Genomic DNA, 9,750 nt, shown 5'->3' with positions numbered 1-9,750 from the left:
GGGATCCTTGGCTGCAAGGAGAGAGTTTGCCCACCCAATAACCAATATAATATCATCTAAAATCTCTGACTGACATTGGTTTTAGGCAGAAGAAGATCGCATTGGCAGATAAACTGTGAAAACTCGAGCTCCGAAAATAATTTCATCAGGTAGGTATAGCAAAGGATATCGCAATTGTCTTATACACAACCAATAAAATTTCTCACTTGCTTACGTTTTAATAATGTTTATCAGACATCTTCCTCAGAGCCTCTGTCTGGAGTACTGCTTCTCGCCGCTATATGCACCAGCCACCCGGGACGAGGGGGGGGGTACAAACTTAGTCACGTTTGGGATTGTGTTCGTGCCGCAAAAGCGTCACCTACATCAGCTACATGATATGGCGGTGAGATGCAGCAATCTAGTCAGAAGCTCTGAGGATGAAAGTGTCTGATTTACAGCGTAAGAAGGTCAGCGACTTTATTGGTTGTGTAGAAGAAAACTCCTGTAATTAGAACGATATCCTTTACCTGCTAGCCTGCTATGTTCATTACTCGCGTGGGATTGCGCGCACGTCAAAGGGCCGAGGCACATTGACGATCCCGCCAAACTCTCCCACCGTGGAAGGCAATGGAGCGCCCTCTGGCAGATTGAACGTGAAACGCTGCATCAACGAGACGAACAGCAGGAAAAGCTCCATCCTTGCCAGCTGCTCTCCAAGGCACACTCGGTGGCCTAGAAACACAAAAAGAAAACCAGTAGGAGATAGTGTTACAAGAGCCATCACTGTCATATCACTGGTGAATTTAGACAATGTCATCATAATTCTAAGGGTACTGAATGGACTCTAACCGTGTCCTTACTAATATTTCTTTCCGGTATTACACAGTAGGTCCATACCGTCAGAGACTCAAGTGTATATTAAGTAAACGTTATATAGAAAGATGCTAAATTTCCACACTGACCAATGGAGAACGGGATGAGCGCCTCATGCTTGACGAAGTTCCCGTCCTGATCCAGGAACCTGTCGGGGTTGAACTTGTCCGGTTCCGGGAACAGCTGAGGGTCCATGTGGACGGACCACAGGTTAAACTGAAACACATCACAGCAGTATGTGTCAATATCACAAATATTACCCTATTCAGAATATTTCCAGTTTTGCTACCCTGAAATCGCATTGGATGCCTTTAACGTAATATCTCACAAGGAGAGTGGCGTCAGCAGGGATGGTGTAGCCGTTGAGGATGGTGTCCTTGGATGCAGCGTGGGGAACAGTCAGGGGCACGATGGTGTTGATGCGATGGACTTCCGCTAGGGTCGCTGTTGTGTAGGGCATGCTGTTCCGTTGATCGTAGGACGCAGGAGCTTGACCCAGAATTGAGTCAATCTCCCGGTGAACCTGTGGTGAAACACAAGTGTCATTTTAGAATATTGTATATCCATTGCCTTCAGAAGGTCATAGGAGATATCAGATAAGATAACGTAGCGTTCGGCAATATTTGTCAAATAGTTGCCCGCGTTTTTCGTTAACTTGATAAAATATGCAGACGCTAGCTTGCCTTTTCCTGGATGTCGGGGTTTAATACCATATACAGCACGGCCCAGCGAGTGGTGGTAGAGGTGGTTTCTGTTCCAGCGACGAACAAGTCAAAAAGTAGCTGAGTGAGGCAAAACAGAAGATATTACATATACGGTTACAACGTGATATCCCAGCACTTGTTACCATGGTGACAGATGTCTGGTTCAAGTCATTGACCTTATTTGTTTGGAGAAGAAGAAGAAATAAGCAAAACAATACGTTTTCCTTCGGTAAACATAATAAAGTTGAACCGACCTCTTCCAGCTGCTTGTCGGTGAAGTGCGCCCGTGCCTGTTCGTCCTGAGCCTGCTGTTGTTCAAGGAGGAAGGCGTCTGTGAAGTCCCGGATGTCGTTTGGGTCGAAGCTCTCCCTGTGTTTCTGTATCTGTTCTTTACAGAACGCTTGCATGTCCAAAACGAATTTGACCAATTTGTCATGGTTTGGCGCTCCGAATGGGAGGTGCCGAAACACGGGATGTATGTTTGGAAGAACATCCCGGGAAGGCTGGGCGTCCACAGCGGCGTTCATCAGGCCAATCAGCCGAACGAACTCAGGGTCGCCATATTCAAATCGATTCCCGAAGGCAATGGAGCAAATGACATTAGAAATGGCGTTCGGCAACAGTTCTTTAAAATCAAATGGTTGCCCGTTTGTCGACCCAACTTCCTGGACTAGCATGTTGGCCTCCTCTCCTATCTTACCCTCCAAACTCCGCTTGCCGACGCCGAAGTCACGGAGGGTCATCAGGGTAAACTTACGCTGGTGTTTCCACTCTGGGCCATAGGCGGCGAAGAGCACACCTGGAAAGACAAAAAAAATCCTTAAAATTTTCGCTGTTATTAAAACTTCATGTTTTTACCTCGAAAGTTAACATAAATGGCATGGACTTATGCCGCATGTAGGACATATGGTACACAGAAAACAATCCCGTTCATTCTTTAACAATAAGGTTTCATTGCCATTTTCCAACAGGCAACCAATGCAAATTTACATCAACGTGTAGATGTGCTGCATTATTAGATTTAAGGCCTCAACGACTGGAAATTTGTGTAAAAGGTCCACTTTACAGTTTCACTATGTGTAATGCATAATGTTTAACGATGTTGGCTTAGTTCTTTACTGGTGTGCATTTGGGGTGGGAGCTGGGAGAGGTGTCTTCATCTTTTCTCCCTCCCTTCCACTTGCTATTTACAAGTAAATTTTATGGATGGCATCCTGCGTAAACTCCAAATCTAATGCGATAGGGCGTAAACGACAAAACATTAAATCAGAGGCTTATCTTGTCTCCTCTCTTTATATTTATCTACCATCCTTGGCAAATTCCGACATGGCAATGTACATCTTTGCCCATTTTCGGCATGTTCACCACTGTCAGAGGGCAACTTTTTCCCCAAAAAAATCAGGCGAAAATTAATGCGCGCGCTGATGTCATTCACAAAAATGACTTGCTGTGGCCTAAAGAAATGAATAAATCTCACCTTTTGTTGAAGTGGGTGCGATTCCCTCCCCACCACGTAGATCCGCTACCTTATGGTAGATCCTCCGACTGGAGAACTCATCAGCCCGCTTGACCAGGGCATTCCGGATGGTCTTGTAGCCGCTGACGACGATGTTTACATCCAGCCCGATCCTCACCGAAATGACGTCGCCGTATTGTTTGGACCACTCCGTGAAGGTGGCAGGCACAAAGGCACACTGCGAAAAGAAGCTTGTGTAAGTGACCGTGTGAAAAGTGTGACCGTACGTACGGTCAGCAAAAGTGTGACCGTGCGTACGGTCGGCAAAAGTGTGACCGTACGTACGGTCACCAAAAGTGTGACCGTACGGTCGGCAAAACAAGTGTGACCGTTGTCGCATTCTGGCTATATTCATTCACTCTTATTATTGTATTTTAAGGATTTGATGTGGATTTTAAGTTATGCCTGTCTTAGGCCCTGCAATATGTACATATTAACGTGCCGGAATCCTAGCAGGACGTGTTGTATACATATAGCTAGTCATTTGGTACATTTTCACTACAAAGAACGCTGTATCAGCTACAGTACATGGATCTTGAACCACAAACATTGCGACAAAACTGGTGACAATCTACCCTCAACACATGATTGTCTTCAAGGAAAACCAATATGACGAGAATTATACAGCGAAGAAGAAGGAAATGTAGGTAATCTCAGTGTTCACCTTAGCTAAAGTGGGGATGTTCCCGAGAAGCGGCCAGCCCCAGGGTCCAGGCGGGAGGTTCTTGGGTCGCTGCAGGTACAGGAAAGTCAGCAGGCACACACAGGCGGCCACCAGGAACGTCGGCACATCCACGTAATAACGGACCATAGTCATCAGCTCCAATAAAGCGGCCATTCTGGACAGCAACGTTTGTACTGATCTAGTGGTAAAAACTGCAACTTTATTCGTAAAGGTTGTTATGCTCCGCTCTATCTGTAATGCTACTTATATAGGGAAAACAGGGATGTATCAACACAACTTCCCACATGAGGGGTTGTCGGTAATGGAATAAAACGTTCCTGGACTCTCACATGCAAATTCTGAGTTTATGGCAAAGCTAGTTAATAATAGACTCCCTTGAGAATTGCGACGACCCGGCTATCAAAGTGTTTTCCATGGAGGTATGTGTAGTTTCATGATCATAATCACGGAAACTCCCCCTGCTGTTTTAACAGATGGTAGGTTCGGGTGTGTAGGTCAAAAATCACCTAGTTGACCAGAAGAACGATGGCATTTGCCCTATAGTCGATCAACATTGTAGGCCAATGGCAGTTTGTTTGCTCATGGTGAGTGGTAGACTTATATCGGGCGAGGGGTAGGTTACAATGTTTCATGGCAACGTTAACTGTCTAAGCATCGTGGGTTTGGTCTGATGCCAGATTGGAATTGCTGACCGGCAAATTTGTGCGCCCGTTATGTTGAGGGAGGCGGGAGCTTACAGTATTCTCTGCTCTTGTTTCTTTCTTCTGTAAAGAAAAAATATCGATGTGGCGATGTCATCATCAGAATCAACTAAAGAATGAGATAATGATGCTCAAATACTCTGCTCATTAAGTTTTATCCGTCAATACTAGTAGCTGTATAGTGCCATGGCATGATTCCAATATACTAGTATGTCATAGAACCGCCAGGTGGCGTTTTTCACACACCGATGTAGAAAGCAAAATCTAGTACGGCTTTGTGCTAACAATTCCTGTCCGCTAGATGGCGCTATGCACTACTTCGACGGCCGTCTTCAGAAGTTCAACGGACCGTTTGAATCGAGTAAACTTTCTGTCCATGTAGCAGTGGCAAACATCCAGAACTGTGTTAATCTCACAGCTCAGTATACTATTACCAGCCAGGCTCGCATGGACACCCCCGGATCAGCAAAAGATTACCCGGTGAATGAAAAGGTGATGGTTAGACATAGCGTGCCGAAATTATCTGTCTTTTTACCAGTCGAAATTGCTTGGGATAGAGCCACCCGGAATTCAAGATAACGCGAAACCACCCTGTGAATGATCGCCCCCCCCCCTCCGTGTTTCACATTCAATTTGACGTTTCTGGTGTATTGGTGATCACTGATAGTTTTGTACGACAGTGGCTTGATGGCTTCTCAAAAACGTGTGTTAATATCTAAATTATTTCCGTGATAAGTATATATCATTCGTGTTGTGCAATTAAAAGTTTCCAGAGAACCAACTTGTCACCATCAAGAAATGGATGATGATGCATTCGAGTGGGAGTGTTTCGCAACAGCGGCCTTTCAAAGCACGTATTCAATTACCCAGTCTTTTTCCTCCTAAGCTGCGTTTCTTTGGTCATATCTGATCCCATCTTTCCCCAGGGACAGCCTCACAGAGGCGTTTGACTGACCCTTTTGAATACGCTCCTTTTGAACTCATCTATCATGTACTCAATAAGACAAAAATTGGATTTTGTTGGATCTCAGAGAGTGTATTTGCTGCCATCGAAGTGTACGTTCTTTCTCTACTTCACAAAACGCGATCGTTTCTTCATCCACAATCCGACCTCCACGTTCTATAAACTTACATATTAGGGGTGCGCACTCGGCCCGGGTCGAACTGTTGTCAAGACATGACGAACAGCGAAGTCCGACAAGATCAGCTCCAGATTTCAGAGAAAAGTTTCAAGTTTAATTGGATCATTCATCAAAACACCACAGGGAACGGCGTGCATTATTCATGGGTATCTTGTCTGTATCGCCAACTTAACCGAGCAAAACATCCTTGGATATAGGATATGCAAAATGTCATCATCAATGACTGTATATTACTTGTATAATGTGTACTTTTCATGCTGTACAGCTATATAGGTTCATGTGAATTGGATAATACTGACAACAACTTGTGGCCTTCTTGTGAAATGCGTAGACTGAAATCCTATCATTGTCAGACATGCTATGTACTATTCTTGACACGATGGTGTTCTTTGCATATTCAAGTCCATACAAGGCTTGCATGCCTGGTACTTGTAAATAAGCGGTGAGTGGTGAATGAAATATACATTGTTCCAATCAAGAGTTCAGGGATCCCCTGTCTGAGATTTATGTTCACTTGATTGCTTGTTCAGAGTGAAGCGAAGTAAGTGCCTTTGATTGAGTATCATTAAAGCTATTATATATGTATTACAGAGTCAAATGCTAGCTAGAGAATGTGATTGAAACTGACTGGTTTGTATGCCAGTGTAATGAAATAATGTAAGCATTAAGTTTTGATAAATGACTTATTATAGTACTAACGGGGACTGATGATAGGAGGAGGCGTCTAGAGAAATTAATTCCTGTGGTTTTCATAAACCCAGTCGCACTGTAACCGATGATTCACCTTCAGATACTCTGCCGTTCGCTCCGCATGCTCTATTGGCTGATGTGATTTAGTGACGGCTGTCTTGTTCAAATGGCAAACCAAAGGCCGTGTTCAGTTGATTTCTAGGTCTAACCGCTCCTCTTTAAATGTCTTATCAACCCAGCGCAGCTTAGACAACATCTTAAGAAGATTTTTACTGCCTGATGTTTTAACATTCACGCGCTGACACGACAATCTCACATAAAAGCAACCCGTATTTGAAATAGACTGAACTAAATTTATTTGATGTGTAGAATACACTTTGCTTACGGCGTTTGAGATATAAAAAGAATCAAAAGAAGCACCCAACTTGCTTTATCAATTACCTCAGAAGGCCTCCTTTGATTGTTTGCTCTTAGATTTCTATGCCGCTGCATCGCTCACTAGGTTACCTTTGTTTGTACGTGCAATACACTTTGCGATCGAATCATACTCGGTAGATGTGACGGCCAGAAGAGACCGTCTGTGAGCTAGACGCTAGGAAACAAATATTACAAAGTATCGGCTATGCTTTCCTGATTGCCCATGTGGTAATTGCAGGCACCAATAAGTGACTACTGGAGATAACGTATTTTTACAAGTCCCGTCTGTTATGTTAGTACATTACGTGATGCTAATATGAAGTACGTGCCCACAAGAAAACCCAAAATTGTATCTGCAAGCGTCTTCTAAATCAATTATCTCTGAGGGCGCAGTCTGATGGTTGAAATGATTGTCCCGTGACTCTCATACGAAGTGATACGAGTACATGGGTGGTGGATGGAACACGACAGTTGGCAATGGGAAACAATAAAAACCCGCATCGGTATGTTTATTGATTGATATGCGGTGAAGAGGATGATACTAGTAATACGAAGTGATTGCCAAGTGATAGACACCGAATCGCATCGGTACCTAAACATGTCCCTAACAGGATTATATGTCCTTGACACAAGGCAAATCTTCATACATCGTACATAACACGCAGTCAAATTTTAACATGGTCTGTGCAAGTAAGAGTGAAATTAACGTTCACTGAATAAAGAAAAGGAATCGCAGACACTCTTCTGAAGCGGATTTATACAGAGATCGTCCAGTATACATGTTGACGTCTATAAGAAATGCAGTATCAGTCCTAAGTAAAGAGACTGTTTGAACGAAAAAGAATATGTATATATCTATGCTATGGCATACTCAAATAACACTACCGTATAGCTACGACTGGAGTATAGTGCATTGGCGGTGCGTCCGCGGGCGATGTCCTTGGTGCTGAAATGGGGGTGCGTCACAAACGCATTCGGGCTATAATGCTACATTCCGTCTCAATGAAGCGACGCGGGGGATGAGCGGAAGAAATGTCCCGCGGTGCTCTGGCAAATTCGGACCCGCTCGGATTCTAGGGTCACCGGTGCTGACCCACCAAAAATGCGGAGGATAGTTTATGTGAAGCCCGCGGATTCTGACCTTGCGCGGCGCAGACCAGTCACTGTGTAGCGTTACTACAAACAACTTGGAGGACACTCTGATGTCCACTTACATACTAAGTAGTAACAGCAGTGGTTGAGTGATCAGAGTAGAGAGTACGTGACTTCAACAGCTGTATCAAAGATGCGGGATACAAGGAAAACGTAAAGCAAGTGCCGGCTTTCATGCAAAATCGATTCTATCTTGTATGACTCTCTTGGGGATAATAGTCTCGCGTGGTAGACGGAAAAATGAAATCCTTTTGTCGGCTTGTCCTTCTTGGACCGAACGTGAAACGAATGGATATGCATTTAATTGTGATCAGGCCCGAGGTTTAGTACAACTTTTGATAACTAGTATGTGTATCTTAAGTCAAAAGTTATTTTGCTCTTTGAATGTATTATTGTTAAGATAGGTTATTAACTTGAGACAGTGAGACAGTGTCCTTGTCTTGGTATGTAGAAAATTAATACAAAAATTTGGAAAATTATTTTCAATGGATCTCTGAGCCCTTCTTCTTAAGCCATGAATATTTGCTGTGCTGCGTTTGGAAAAGTTATTATTATCATTTATCATAAGACTTTCCAGCCTTAGAAGCTAAGGTAGAGCTAAACAGGTTAATACGTAAAACCCTACAGAACTGAAGTCTATTTTGGTACCAGTAAGTAATGCACGCATTCTTTCGTTATTACGACTCTCGTTAGTCTACGAATTTCATTATAGTTTAAATGTGTCCAGAACGTAATCTGTTCCACACCCTCCCATTCATGACGCTACTGAGTGGCCGTGAGAGCTAATAGCTTTCCACAGAGTAACGAATCATCATGACCTGTCAAAATCACATTAACCCGGGTAGCCGCACGGGGAAATGATTTTCCAATAGCGTCTGTTGAGGTGGAAAATGTACTTCAAATAGGTTCATCTCGTGAAAATTAAAAGAGGATGAATTAGTTCCATCCGGCATGGTTATTACACTTGGCGCAGTGAAACTGGACCAACGTCACGTGTAGACAGAAGGGAAGGTGTCTGTGAGGGGAAACGGCATTTTTGGGGGATCGATTCCCAGAAAATGTCTTTCAAAATGTAAAATGCTTCTTTGCGAAAGGTCTGAGCAAACATCTCTCCTTCCTGCCTCTCTCTCCATCCCCCCTCTGTCTCTCTCCTCCACTCTCTCCGTCTCTCTCTCCGTCTCTCTGTCTTTTTCTCTCCCACTCTCTCTTCTTCCCCCTCCCACATTCTCATCAGCACCAGTTACCTACAGTACAGTATTTCGTCTTCCTGTCCCTCCACAAATGGGGGTGACCATGACCAAATCAACACATTTACAGCCGGTGATTTAAATCCAACATGCCGTCACATCACACCAGTTTTTTTAACGTAGGATTTGTAAACCACGCATTCAACCGCCCAAAGTGATTATCGTTATGTTGTCTGCTCTGCGCTGGATTTGAGGTCTCAGTAGTTGATGGTTATGCAACGCCAACGCACAGGTATGATACTTAACCTGAAGCAAGGGTATTCTGAGTGGCGGCAAGGTAGATATCCTGACTAGACGTCGTGCTAGTACACTCTAATGCAAGATATGACGCACACACTCTCACATCTTCACGTCGAAGTTAAGGATACCAACTTTTGGCAACAGTAAGTTATTCACAGCATCATACAAGAGAAATACAATACATCAACATGGCCTACATGGATGGTAATGGGGCAACCGGGATGCACTTAGGGTGCATTCTGTAAGATAGCCAATTGCATGTCACTATCTAGGGCACTCATTGCAGCTATATCCGAGTTTGTAACACATGCATGGTTGGATGCATTAACGGGGATGATGAACGCGTGCTTTCAACTCCCTACCAAACCCGATTCCCTGAAAACCATCATGACAAAAATAAG

At 43.9% G+C, this 9,750-nt stretch overlaps 1 protein-coding gene across 1 annotated transcript; it reads right to left on the bottom strand.

Annotated features, from left to right (window-relative positions):
- Positions 1 to 307: 307 nt before the first annotated feature.
- LOC109474037 (cytochrome P450 2U1-like) lies at positions 308 to 4,024 on the bottom strand. Its single transcript, XM_019774250.1, has 7 exons — positions 3,740 to 4,024; positions 3,037 to 3,253; positions 1,814 to 2,358; positions 1,539 to 1,637; positions 1,184 to 1,378; positions 945 to 1,071; positions 308 to 714 (listed from the first exon to the last, which is right to left on the bottom strand). The coding sequence occupies exons 1-7, from the start codon at positions 3,911 to 3,913 to the stop codon at positions 530 to 532; spliced, it is 1,542 nt and encodes a 513-aa protein (XP_019629809.1). The 5' UTR covers positions 3,914 to 4,024; the 3' UTR covers positions 308 to 529.
- Positions 4,025 to 9,750: the final 5,726 nt, after the last annotated feature.

Source organism: Branchiostoma belcheri, unplaced genomic scaffold (assembly GCF_001625305.1).
Source record: "Branchiostoma belcheri isolate BF01 breed outbred unplaced genomic scaffold, Haploidv18h27 scaffold3, whole genome shotgun sequence".
Classification (NCBI taxonomy): Eukaryota; Metazoa; Chordata; class Leptocardii; order Amphioxiformes; family Branchiostomatidae; genus Branchiostoma; species Branchiostoma belcheri.
Note: the sequence above shows the minus strand (reverse complement) of the source record. Positions and strands in the feature narration are given on the sequence as shown.

Excerpts from the sequence above, each read along its gene's own strand:
- LOC109474037 (XM_019774250.1), bottom strand. The coding sequence starts at position 3,913 with ATGGCCGCTTTATTGGAGCTGATGACTATGGTCCGTTATTACGTGGAT. Across the intron at positions 1,379-1,538 it reads ACCCCGACATCCAGGAAAAG|GTTCACCGGGAGATTGACTC; the intron begins GCAAGCTAGCGT and ends GTTTCACCACAG. Across the intron at positions 715-944 it reads GCTCATCCCGTTCTCCATTG|GCCACCGAGTGTGCCTTGGA; the intron begins GTCAGTGTGGAA and ends TTGTGTTTCTAG.